We start from the raw sequence: 13227 nt of genomic DNA on the forward strand, positions 1-13227 counted from the left end.
TAGAGATGAGGGTTCACCATGTTGGTCAGGCTGGTCTTGAACTCCCGACCTCAAGTGATTCACCCACCTCGGCCTCCCAAAGTGCTAGGATTACAGGCCTGAGCCACCGCGTCCGGCCCAACTCATCTCTTTCTACCAGTTTCCCTCTAAACTCCTAGGGAAGGGAAAGGGAAGCAGGGAGTAGGTATGGGAGGAAAAGCTGGCATGTGCACATGATGGGGGTGGAGAGGGGCATGGGGAAGGCCGCAGGACCCAGAGAGGCAGGACTGGGTTGGCCTTGGCCCTGGGGAAGGTGGCCTGGATCTGCCTCAGATGACTGGATTGCTAAAAACAAGCCCATGAGCTCCCCCGCGCCCGCCGAGCTCCAAAGTCGGAGGCAGGGGAGAGGGGATGTTTCCCAGCCTCCCACTCTCCTCTGGAATCCGGAGGTGGGGGCGGGGGTGGCAGGGGACGTCAGCCTTAGACGTGGGGCAGCCTTCCTGGGAGAAGCATGATGTTTTTCCCCAATGATGGTCATTGTTTCAATCAATAAGGCAATACCACACAAAACAGTTCATATTGCTAGCTTTAGGGGCAACAGTTCAAAGGGCATACTGCTTCAACCTTAAAAAAGTTCTCTTGGGAGGCTGATGGAAGGATCATTACCACATCAGGATTTTAAGTTTAATGATTTTAAGTTCAAGGATTTTGTGGTCCCAGGGAATTACCTACACTCAAGCTGCACGTTTCTGGGGCCAAATACACATGTTGCAGTTCCACTTCCAAACGCGCGCCCCACCCGCAACCCCCATCAGCACCCACCCAACTCCCCATCAGCACCCACCCAACTCCCCATCAGCCCCCGCCCTCCACCGACACCCACGCCTCCATCAGCCCCCGCCCGCCACAGACACCCACTCCCCATCAGCCCCCGCCCGCCGTACTCACGCGGGACGCCCTGCTGCAGGGAGCTGCCCCGGAACAGCGTCGGGGGCGTCTTCCGGCCCAGCCTCTTGATCAGGCGGTCGCGCTCGTTCAGCCTGCAGATAAAGCAAGCGCGTCAGTCTCGAGTCACCTGAACACTCGGGTTGTACAAGGAGACAGACAGAAGGGGGTGGGGTGAGGTGGGGGATCACCTCCCCACGCTGGGTAAGGCTTGCTGCTTCACCAGCTTGCCCGTGATTTCCAGCACATGCCATCTGGCCGCCTCGCTGCTGGCTCCCTGTTGTGGAAAACGCCGTTTCCAGTCCCTCCCTCAGCCAGCGCCTCCTCCTCGCCGAAGTGTGCCTGTGCCCGGTCCATACCCGCGGGACCCTGGGCTTTTCAGGACACTTCTGCAAGGAGAGGCCTGTTTCCGGGTAAACGTCTCAGCGCTCACTCCTGCCTGCAGCCCCCTGCCTGCACGTGGTGAGAGCCCCGCGGAGGCCTCAGGACCCCAGCCACAGCCCAGTTTCGTTCTGCAGAACTTGATTATTTTGAACCCCAATGAAAAGTCAAGGCGAGTTTTCTAAAACAGACGCCTAAGGAGCAGTCCCTGCCTTACCTGAACCTATTCCCTTCAAGGTTGCCACTGCTGTGAAGAAATGTGGAACTGTTCGGGAGCTTGGCTGTTTCTATTCTAATTTTTTAAAAGCTGGGGTCTCACTGTCGTCCAGACTGGAGTGCAGTGGCACAATCACAGCTCACTGCAGCCTCGAACTCCCGGCCTCAAGCAATTCTCCCACCTCAGCCTCCTGAGTAGCTGGGACTCCAGATGTGCGTCACACCTGGCTAATTGTAAACATTTTCTGTATAGACAGGATCTTGCTTTGCTGCCCAAGCTGGTCTCAAACTCCTGGCTTTAAGTGATCCTCCCGCCTCAGCCTCCCAAAGTGCTAGGATTACAGGTGTATGCCACCATGCCCAGTCTGTTTATTTCTATAAACCCAAAGGGACTGCTTGAAAACCGCCCAGGCAGGTCAAAGTGCTTTGATTCTTACTATCAGGCTGTCATTTCACTTGTCATTCCGGGAGTTTGCCAGTGACCTAGAGGCATAACAGATTATGGGCTGAATGTCCCCTCTAAATTCACATGTTGAAGTCATTACCCCTAGTACCTCAGAACGGGACTGTATTTGGAAACAGGGCCTTTAAAGTGGTAATTAAGGTAAAATGAGGTCATCAGGGCGGGCCCTAATCCAGCATGGGTGCTGTCCTAATAAGAGGAGATGAAGACACAGGCACCCACGGAGGGAAGACCACGGAGCACACAGCCACATGTAAGCCAAGGAGAGCGCTTGCACAAGAAACCAATCTGTAGATAGCTCGCGTTTGGACTTCCAGCCTCCAGACTGTGTCAAACTCAATGTGTGCTGTTTAAGCCACACAGCCTATGGCAGCCCAGGCAGACAAATACAGCCCCCATCACGTTTGTGGGACTGTGAGGACATACAGACTTGTAGAAGAAGCTGCAGGTGCTGGAATCCCATGTACCGCCCTGCCCCGACTATCGGTGAGTCTGGAGCCTGAGGAGGCCCCTCCCATGACTGCAGACCCCCCTAGCTCCCCCAGCGCCATCGAAAGAGGAGGGGGCCCTGGCTGTTCTTCACAGTTCTTTGAGCTGAAGTTCATTTTGAATTTCCAAGAGAGAGCATTTTTCTGAGTGCCTTGGTTGAAATAACAATATTTAATTCATCACCAATTAAGGGTGAGCCTCAGCTAGCTAAGCTTGGCAAAACGTCTCATGGCTGAGGAAGAAAAATACTCTCTCCCTTCTTTGACACTGGTCCTCCCTCCCCTCTCCTCTTTCTTCCATGGGCCAAGTTAATCTCACTGGGTCCGGCTGAGCAATTGCCCTGGATGGCACGGATGTGCAGACACAGGAGGAGTGAGCCCATGGCACCTGTCTCCCTGTGTAGCTGCCATCACCGACTGTTCGCAGCTCCGTGTGCTGCCTGGTTTCAGAATGTGGCAGGTATAAAGAAGGACGTGTCCTCCCTGTCCAACATGTGCCCAGCACTGGCCACGACTCCTGCACAAAATGAAGGGTACTGTGTGCAGAGGGGGCTCCTCCCCCTGCCTGGCCCCAAGGTAGCCTCACCAGCCAGGCCCCACATGGGGACATAACGGGCACCCGATACATCACTTCCTCAGAAGCTGAGGACCACGCAGGACTAGCTGTGCCCCCATACCCCAGACCACAGGGACGTGCCTCCTGAACCACGCTGGCCATCCCAGAAGCTCCTCCTCATGACGGGTCTTATGAGAATGTCACAGATCCTCAGGAATGGGAGGGATCATTGAAATTACACATGTTGGTCTCTCACCAGGCAGGTGAGAAAACAGACTCAGCTGCGTCAAATAACTTGACAAAGGTCAGATGGGGCTTCGCTGGCAGGGCTCCCGTGCTGGCAGATGCTGCCTAGAGTGGTGAACACTTTTCTCTCTCTTCTTTTTGTATAATGTTTTTTTTTCTTTTTGTTTTTTGAGACAGAGTCTTGCTGTGTCGCCCAGGATGGAGTGCAGTGGCACAATCTCGGCTCACTGCAGCCTCTGCCTACCAGGTTCAAGCGATTCTCCTGCCTCAGCCTCTCCAGTAGCTGGGATTACAGGTACGTGCCACCATGCCTGGCTAAGTTTTGCATTTTTAGTAGAGATGGCGTTTTGCCATGTTGGCCAGGCTGGTCTTGAACTCCTGACCTCAGGTGATCCACCCACCTCAGCTTCCTAAAGTGCTGGGATTACAGGCATGAGCCACTGCACTCAGCCTATAATGAAATATTACTTAAAAATGCGACATCTTGCTTCAGAGGAACCTGCTCTGTGCCACAGCCCTTCCTCCACACACGGTGAGGGGTCCACAGCCAAGAAAGTACCTCCTCCCATGGCCCAGGCCTGCTGTCCACCACCTCAGTTATTTGGGACCCTAGAAGTCCCAGGCCTGCATCCAAGGCTAACTTGACTTCATCCTGAGCTCCATCCCCCTCAAAGTAGACCATATAGCCAGTGTGCACACCCCAGGCCTGTGGGGGTGGCCAAGGGGTGCTTTTTGCATGGGGGTGTGAATAGAACCTGGATGTGTGGGCTGGGATGTCCACCACACCATACGTGTGCAGATGCCCTCGGTGCAGGGCAGAGCTGGGGTTCTGAAGCAAAGACAGGGTGTCCAGTGGGTGAGCCCTTTCCCACGCTGCCTTGCTCTGGCTGAGGCCTTCAAATAAGCCAGGGATCAGGAAGCGCACCAGACTTTATGAAGGTGTCATCACGAAGGGACAGAATTCTGTGCTAGCTTGATTTGTAACTTTCGCATATTTGTGTGTGGTTCAAGGTCTCCATGGGTACTGTTACACTGAGTCCTGCAAATGTCAGGAGCAGGCCTATCTGTGATAACTACTTCAGATTTTAATAAAATAATAAAGTCTCAAATGTAAATTCCTTATACTCCCCATTCTTCTCCCTTCTATAAAAAAGAAATAACTTTCCAGTCTACATTTTGTACTGTTGCTTCATAGATACGTATGGGTAGTTAATATCTAATTATATTTAAAAATATGTATAAATGGTGTCATTTATTTTATGCTTCCTGTTTATCATGTTTTTTGCTTTTTTTTTTTTTGGTTTAGAGGAATACTTTATTATTTATTTCGGTGGTCACCCTTACATTTCTAGTCTTCATATCTGACAAGGTCAAAAGTTAGAAAATAATTTAACCCCCTTCTCGAATAATGCAAACACTTCAGAACACACAACTCTGATTTTCCCATCTCTTCTTGTCTTCAGCACTGACGCTTACTCAGGTTGGCATTTTTTGCAGGGAATCTGTCTTTTCCTTCTGGTTGCTTTTACAATAATTCCCTTTGTCTTTGATGGGCTACAGTTTCATGACAATATTTAGTATGACTGGTTGTAGGGTTTTTTGTTTTTTTTTTTTTTTTGAGACGGGGTCTCGCTCTGTCACCCAGGCTAGAGTGCAGTGGCCGGATCTCAGCTCACTGCAAGCTCCGCCTCCCGGGTTCACGCCATTGTCCTGCCTCAGTCCCCCAAGTAGCTGGGACTACAGGCGCCCGCTACCTCGCCCGGCTAGTTTTTTGTAATTTTTAGTAGAGACGGGGTTTTACCGTGTTAGCCAGGAATAGGTTTGTTTTTATATCCTGTTCAGCTGCTCAGGTCTGGAAAGCTACAACAGCTTGAACGTTTGTGGATCTTCACTTACAGAAAACACTGAGATTCCTGCCTCCCCTCCGTTCTCTATTTTACCTTCTCCAGGAGCTTCTATCTATAGTATCTCCATATTGATCTCATTCTATCTTCCACATCCCTAAATCGCTTCCATGTTTTTCATTCCCCTTCTCCCTTCGGTTTTATCTAAACTACCTTAAAATTTTCCAATATGTTTTAATTTAAATCACTGGACTTTTCATGTCTATATGTTTTATTTTTCTTCCAAATCCACCTGTTCTTACATACTACCCTTCTCTTGCTTTTTAATTTCTGTATCTTCTTTCATTACTATTTTATAGAATCTTTCAAACTTTCCTTGCAATTCTAGCTATTGGGAATCTAATTTGCCTATCCTCAGTACAGAAGGACTTTCTCCTTCATTGTGGTTCATTTCCTGTGTGTGCTCTAGTTCTTCAGAATGAGTTTTCTTTTGCCTCTGCCAGGGTCATATGGGTTCCATCAATTTGTGTATTAATATAGAAACCCTGTCTCTACTAAAAATACAAAACAATTAGCCAGACGTGGTGGCGGGCACCTGTAGTCCCAGCTACTTGGGAGGCTGAGGCAGGAGAATGGCATGAACACGGGAGGCTGTGCTTGCAGTGAGCTGAGATGGTGCCACTGCACTCCAGCCTGGGTGACAGAGCGAGACTCCGTCTAAAACAAACAAACAAACAAACAAAAAAACTAGAAAACACTGCTGAAAAAATTAAAGACATCCCAAATAAATTGAAAAATACCCTGTGTTCACGGATTAAAAGATGATGCTGTTAAGATAGCAATACTAACCGAAGTGTTCTACAGATTCAGTGTAACTCCTGTCAAAATCCCAATGGTTTTTTTTTTTTTTTTGCAAAGATAGAAAAGCTAATCTTAAGATTCACATGGAATTATAAGGGACCCAGAATAACCAAAATAATCTTGAAAAAAGAACAAAGCTGTAGAACTCACACATACCTATTTCAAAACTTACTGCTAAACTACAGTAATAAAAATAGCATGGCACTTACAAATCAAGAGAATATAATTGAGAGTCCAGAAATAAACCCATACATCAATGGTCAATTAATTTTTGACAAGGATTTGAAGACCATTCAATAATAGAAGAATAATCTCTCCAGCAAATGGTGCTGGGACAACTGGATTTCTACATGCTAAACAATGGAATTGGGCCCTTCCCACCACATACAAAATTAACTTAAAATGGATCAAAGATATAAATATATTTGAAACAAATGAAAATGGAAACACAGCATATCTAAACTTATGGGTTGCTGCAAAAGCAATCCTAAGAGGGGAACTTACAGAAATAAACGTCTATAGCAAAAGAGAAGAAAGGTTTCAAATAACCTAATGTTACACTTTGAGGAACTACAAAAGGAAGAACAAACCAAGCCTAAAGTTGGCAGAAGGAAGGAAACAAAAAAGATCAGAGTGAAATAAATGAAACAGAGACTACAAAAACAATGGAAAATATCAGTGAAACTAAAAGTTGTTTTTTTTCAAAGATGAAATCTACAAACTCTTAGCCAGACTGACTAGGAAAAAAAGGGGAGACTCAAATAAAGTGAGAATTGAAAGTTGAGACACTATAACAGATAACCACAGAAATGTCAAGGGTCATTAGACATTACTACAAACAATCATATGGCAACAAATGGGATAATCTAGAAGAAATGATAAGTTCCTAGACACTTACAACCTATCACAACTGACCAATAGCAAGGAAGGAGATTGGATCTCTAGTAAAAAATCTCCCATCAAAGAAAAGGCCAAGACCCGATGGCTGCTCTTCTGAATTCTACCAAACACTTAAAGAACTAATACCAATTATCAAACTTTTCCAAAATACTGAAGTGGAAGGGATACTTCCAAACCCATTTTACAAAGTCAGCATTACCCTGATACCAAAGCCAGACAAGGACATCACAAGAAAAAAACTTACAGGCTAATATCCCTGATGACTGTAGATACAAAAGTCCTCAACAAAATATTAGCAAACTGAACTCAACAACACATTGAAACTATCATTCACCATGGTCATGTGGGATTTGTGCCTGGGATGCAAGCATGGTTTAATATACACAAATATATAAACACACCACATTAACAAAATGAACTATAAAAACCATGTGATCATCTCAATAGATGCAGAAAAACCATTCAACACCTCTTCATGATAAAACTCAACAGATTAAGTATAGAGGGAATATATCTCAACACAATAAAGGATATATGACAAAACCCATAGCTAACATCATACTCAATGGTGAAAAGTTGAAAGCTTTTCCTCTAAGATTAGAAACAAGACAAGGATGCCCATTCTTGCCAATTCTTTTCAACATAGAACTGAAAGTCCCAGCCAGAGCCATTAGGCAAAAGGGTAAAAAAAAAAAAGTATTCTGATAGGAAAGGTAAAAGCAAAATTATCTCTGTTTGTTGGTACACATAATCTTATGTTTAGAAAATCCTAAAGACTCCACCAGAAAACTGTTTAGAACTGATAAATTTAGTAAGGTTGCAGGATACAAGATCAACATACAGAAATGAGTAGTGTTTTTATATATTAATAATGAACTATCCAAAAATGAAATTAAGAAAGCAATTCCATTTACAAGTGCAACAACAACACAAAATACTGATGTGTAAATTTAACCAAGGGGTAAAAGACCTATATAGAGAAAACTATAAAACACTGATCAAAGAATTGAAGAAAATACAAGTAAATGGAATGCTATCCCGTGTTCATGAACTGTAAAACAACACTATTGTTAAAATAGTCATACTACACAAAGTGATCTACAGATTCAATGCAATCCCTATCAAAATGGCAATGTCATTTTTCACAGAAAGAGAAAAAAGTCCTTAAGTTTATATGGAACCACAAAAGACCCTCAACAGCCAAAACCATCTTGAACAGTAATAAGAAGACTGAAGGCATCACACTCCCTGTATTCAAAATATGTTATAAAGCTATTGCAAATAAAATGGCATGGTACTGACATAAAAAACAGATGCACTGACCAGTGGAACAGCATAGAATGCCCAGAAATAAACCCATGCATTTATGGTCAATTGATTTTCAATAAAGGTGCTAATAACACACAATGAAGAAAAAGCAGCATCTTTAATAAATGGTGTTGGAAAACTGGATATTCACATGCAGAAGAATGAGACTTGGTCCTTATCTCACACCATATACAAAAACAACTCAAAATGAATTAAATACTTATATATACGAATTGAAACTAAAACTACTGGAGGAAGATAGGGGAAAGATCTAAGACACTGGTCTGGACAGTAATTTTTTCAATATAACTTTGAAAGCACAGGCAGCAAAAGCAAAAATAGACAAATGGGATGACATCAAACAATAAAGCTTCTGCACAGCAGAGGAAACAATCAACAGAGTGAAGAGACAACCTACAGAGTGGGAAAAAATATTTGCAAGCTATACATCTGATAAGAGGTTAATATCCAAAATACACAAGGAACTCAAACAATATCAAGAAAACACAACTCAATTAAAAAAAGAACAAAGGACCTGAATAGACTTTTTTTTTTTTTTTTGGAGGCGGAGTCTTGCTCTGTCGCCCGGACTGGAGTTCAGTGGCCGGATCTCAGGTCACTGCAAGCTCCGCCTCCCGGGTTTACGCCATTCTCCTGCCTCAGCCTCCCGAGTAGCTGGGACTACAGGCGCCCGCCACCTCGCCCGGCTAGTTTTTGTATATTTAGTAGAGACGGGGTTTCACCGTGTTAGCCAGGATGGTCTCGATCTCCTGACCTCGTGATCCACCCATCTCGGCCTCCCAAAGTGCTGGGATTACAGGCTTGAGCCACCGCGCCCGGCCTGACATTTCTTAAAAGAAGATATACAAATGACAAACAGGTATATGAAAAATGCTCAAACAACTAATCATCAGAGAAAGGCCAATTAAAATCACAATGAGATACTACCTCACGTATGTTGGAATGGTTATTATTTAAAAAAAAAGAAAGCTAACAAGTATTGGTGAGAATGCAGAGAAAAAGGAACCCTGTACACTGTTGATGGGAAAATAAATTAGTATAGCTACTATGGAAAACAGTGGAAGTTTCTCCAAACAATTAAAAATAGAACTATCATATGATCCAGCAATCTCACTTCTGGGTATATAATCCAAAGGAGTGGAAATCAGTATGCTGAAGGGATATCTGTGCTCCTCTGCAGCATTATTCATAATAGCCATGATATGAAACCAACCTAGGCATCCATCAATGAATGAGTGGATGAAGAAACTGTATATACACACACACACACACACACACACACACACACACACACACACAAATGGAATACTATTCAGCCTTAAAAAGGACATCCTGTTATTTCCTATAACATGGATAAACCAAGAGGACACTATGCTAAACGAAATAAGCCAGGCACAGTAAGACAAGTGCTGCCTGATCTCATTAATATATGGAATCTTAAAAAGTTGAACTCATAGAAGTAGAAAGGACAATGATGGTTACCAGAGGCTGGGGTTGAGAGTGGAGGAGTGAGGGAATGGGAAACTGTTGGTCAAAGGGTACAAAATTTCAATTAGACAAAAGGAGTAAGGGTTTTTTTTTTTATACTTTTAAGTTCTAGGGTATATGTGCACAACGTGCAGGTTTGTTACATATGTACACATGTGCTGTGTTGGTTTGCTGCACATATTAACTCGTCATTTACATTAGGTATTTCTCCTAATGCTATCCCTCCCCCATTCTGCCACCACACGACAGGCCCTGGTGTGTGATGCTTCCCACCCTGTGTCTAGGTGATCTCATTGTTCACTTCCCACCTATGAGTGAGAACATGCGGTGTTTGGTTTTCTGTCCTTGCAACAGTTTGCTCAGAATGATGGTTTCCAGCTTCATCCATGTTGCTACAAAGGACATGAACGCATCAAAAGGATTAAGTTTTTAGATCCATTGCACAATAGGGTAACTATAGTCAATAATAATGTATTATATACTTCAGAATAATAAGAGTAAATTTCAAATATCTCACCACAAAAAATGGTAAATTGGTGAAGTGATGACTATGTTAATTAGCTTGACTTAATCATTTCACATTGTATAGCTGTATCAAAACATAACTTCGTACCCCAGAGGCATATAAATTATAATTTTTAAATTAATATTAATTAAAAACATAGATATAAGAGCTAGAACAATATAAATCTTAGAGGAAAATGCAGGCGTAAATCTTTATGACCTTGGCTTTGGCAATAGCCAAATGCAAGTACCAAAATGCAAGTACCAAAATAAAGGACAGATAAATGGGACTTCATGAAAATTAAAAACTTTTGTGCATCAAAGGTCATTATGAAGGAAATGAAAAGATAAGCACAAAATGGGAGAAAATATTTGCAAATTATGTCTGATAAAGGTCTAGTATCCAGAATATATAAAGAACACCTACAACTGAAAAGCAAAAAAAGAAAAACAAACAACTTGATTAAAAAATGGGCAAAAGACTTGAAAAGACCATTATTCAAAGAAAATACACAATAGCCAACAAGCACATAAAGATAATCAGTATCATTAGTCATTAGGGAAATGCAAATCAAAACTACAATGAGATAGCACTTCACACCTACTAGGATGGCTATTAAAAAAATCCAAAAACCAAAATAACTCAGAAAATAAGTGTTGGAGAGGAGATGGAGAAACTGGAACTCTTGCATGTTACTTGGTGAGATGTAAAATGGTGCAGCCACTGTTCCTTGGTAAGTTAGACACAGAATTATCTCATCACCCACCAATTCCACTCCTAAGAATATACCCAAATGAATGGAAAATGGACTCAGACAGATACCAGTACAATATCCATAGCTGCGTTATTCACAAAAATCAAAAGTAGAAATGACCCAAATGTCCACCAACTGACAAATGTGTAAGCAAATGTGGTCTATGCATACAATGGAGAATTATTCAGCCATATAAAAAAATATGGTATAGATACATACTTCGCAGGGATAAAGACTGAAAATATTATGCTAAGTGAAAAAGCCCAACCTCAAAGCTGTGTATTATATGATTATATGAAATGTCCAAAATAGGCAAATATGTACCAACTGAAAACAGGCTAGTGGTTGCCAGGGGCTGTAGGGCAGGGAGGTGGGGAAAGGGAAAGGGGAAGGACTGCTTCACATGTATGGGGTTCCCTTTTGGGGAGATGCAAATATTCTGGAACTAGACAGTGATAATGGTTAAACAACACTGTGAATCTACCAACTGCCACGTAATGGCACACTATAAAACAGTAAATGTTATGCTACGTGCATTTTGTCACAATTTTTTTGAGAAAGAAAGTTGAATCAAAAAAATAAAAAAAGGTGGATTGGGTCCCAAATCAAGGTCAATTCCCTCCTATCACATGAGCTGTTGGTAATGATGCCATTTTTACAGTTTCTCCCATGGTGGGGGGATATTGGCATTAAAGTACTTAATTTTTTTTTTTTTTTTTTTGGCTCTGTACTGGCAGAAGCAGGTATGCTAGCTGGGAACTATTGCTATGAAAGGTGTTGTGTAGACATTAATTCACCAGAGATATGTGCAGTCTTGGTGCCTCCCCAGTAACGATGGTGAAACCCAAGCTCATACAAGTCCTTACAAAAAGGTTCTTTCTAGAAGCTGACAAATCCTAGAGAAGGTGTTACGCTCCTGCCTCGAAAAATGATCAGTCTCAGGAAGAAGTGGAGAGCTGAGTTATGATGCAGAAAAAGAAACTCTTGTGTCCACACTTCTGTTAGAAAGCTATTCCTGCAAAAATCACACATGCATTAACTGCCAAAGAGTGGGAGCGTGGAGTACACAGCAAATAATAACTCCAAATCTGAATTTTAGATCTTGTCAATAGCTACAGCTGATCGGAATCACAGCCGACACCACAACAAAGCCAAAAACAAGCAGGTAGTTTTAGAAACTTATTTTTCAATTAGCTGCTGGGCAGTCTGCAAAACACAGATGTGACGGGCCCTCAAGAAAAAAAGTTGGTCCCAGGTTCCCTGTCCTTCAGGGAAGGCCAAACATCTACCAATCCAATCCACCAGGCTGTTAACATTCTAACCTGTTTTAAAGGGAATGATATTTCATAGCCTCAACTGGCAACTTATCTGACTCATTATCATTAGGAAATGAAAACCTTTGGGGCTCAAGTGTATTCCAGACCTACCTAGGCCTGTGTTTTATCTGAAAGTTTACCTCAGTTAAAGACACTTACGTAATGAAGGAAAATCACAAGAATAAAACAAAACAAAATCAGTTTTCCAGCCTAAAACTTCAATAAGAGTTATATTTATTTACCATGGAAGTAGAAGCCCTGCAGAAATTCCATTCTATTAGATGGTAGTACATGATTCCCCTTCCCCCTTTCTGCCAATCCATATGCATCTTCTTTTTAAAAACATGACTTCTTGACCTCTCGTTCATTTAGCATTTGTACTGCACCTACTGTGTGCGAGACCCAGTGCTGGAAACAAAGTCACCCAAGACACAGCCTCTGCGCTCATGAACTCACAGTCCTCAAGGTGACCTCGCTGTGCAGACACTTATCATGCGATAAGGTGATGATGCCCTTACAGAGATCGTGCTAGGCTCAGAAGAGGTGACATGGAGGAGTGAAGAACGTGGAGAAGGGCGGGGAGAGAATCAGCAATGAAGCTGGGTCCCGAACAATGGACGGCCCTTTGCTGACCATCCAGATGCAAACACAGGAGGAGGAAAAGGTTCAGCAGGAACAACAATGAATCCAGTTTCAGATGTCGGGCCTGTGAGCACCTCTGAGGTGTTCAGAAGACAAGGGACCAGAGAGAGGTCAAAGCTCAGATGCCACTTTGGACTCAGCTTACAGAAACCCTTGGAGAGCCGACAGACTGAGAAGGAGCGCTGTGCATGCTGATTCCTGGAAAACACCACACACCATCTGTGCGTTCAACTAGAGGCTTCATTCAGCTGGAACCAAGTCTCACACGTTTTGTACATTTTTCAAACTACCTATCCTGGGCTGAAAACAGAGGA

At 43.3% G+C, this 13227-nt stretch overlaps 1 protein-coding gene across 1 annotated transcript in view; it reads right to left on the reverse strand.

Moving 5' to 3' along the window:
- Positions 1-13227, reverse strand: part of ATP8A2 (ATPase, aminophospholipid transporter, class I, type 8A, member 2) — a 560732-nt gene that overhangs the window by 11717 nt on the left and 535788 nt on the right. The window contains 1 exon segment of the mRNA XM_011958629.1: positions 928-1019. Within this exon segment, the coding sequence (XP_011814019.1) occupies positions 928-1019 (92 nt within the window).

Source organism: Colobus angolensis, unplaced genomic scaffold, assembly GCF_000951035.1.
Source record: "Colobus angolensis palliatus isolate OR3802 unplaced genomic scaffold, Cang.pa_1.0 Scaffold113, whole genome shotgun sequence".
In the NCBI taxonomy this organism is placed as follows: Eukaryota; Metazoa; Chordata; class Mammalia; order Primates; family Cercopithecidae; genus Colobus; species Colobus angolensis.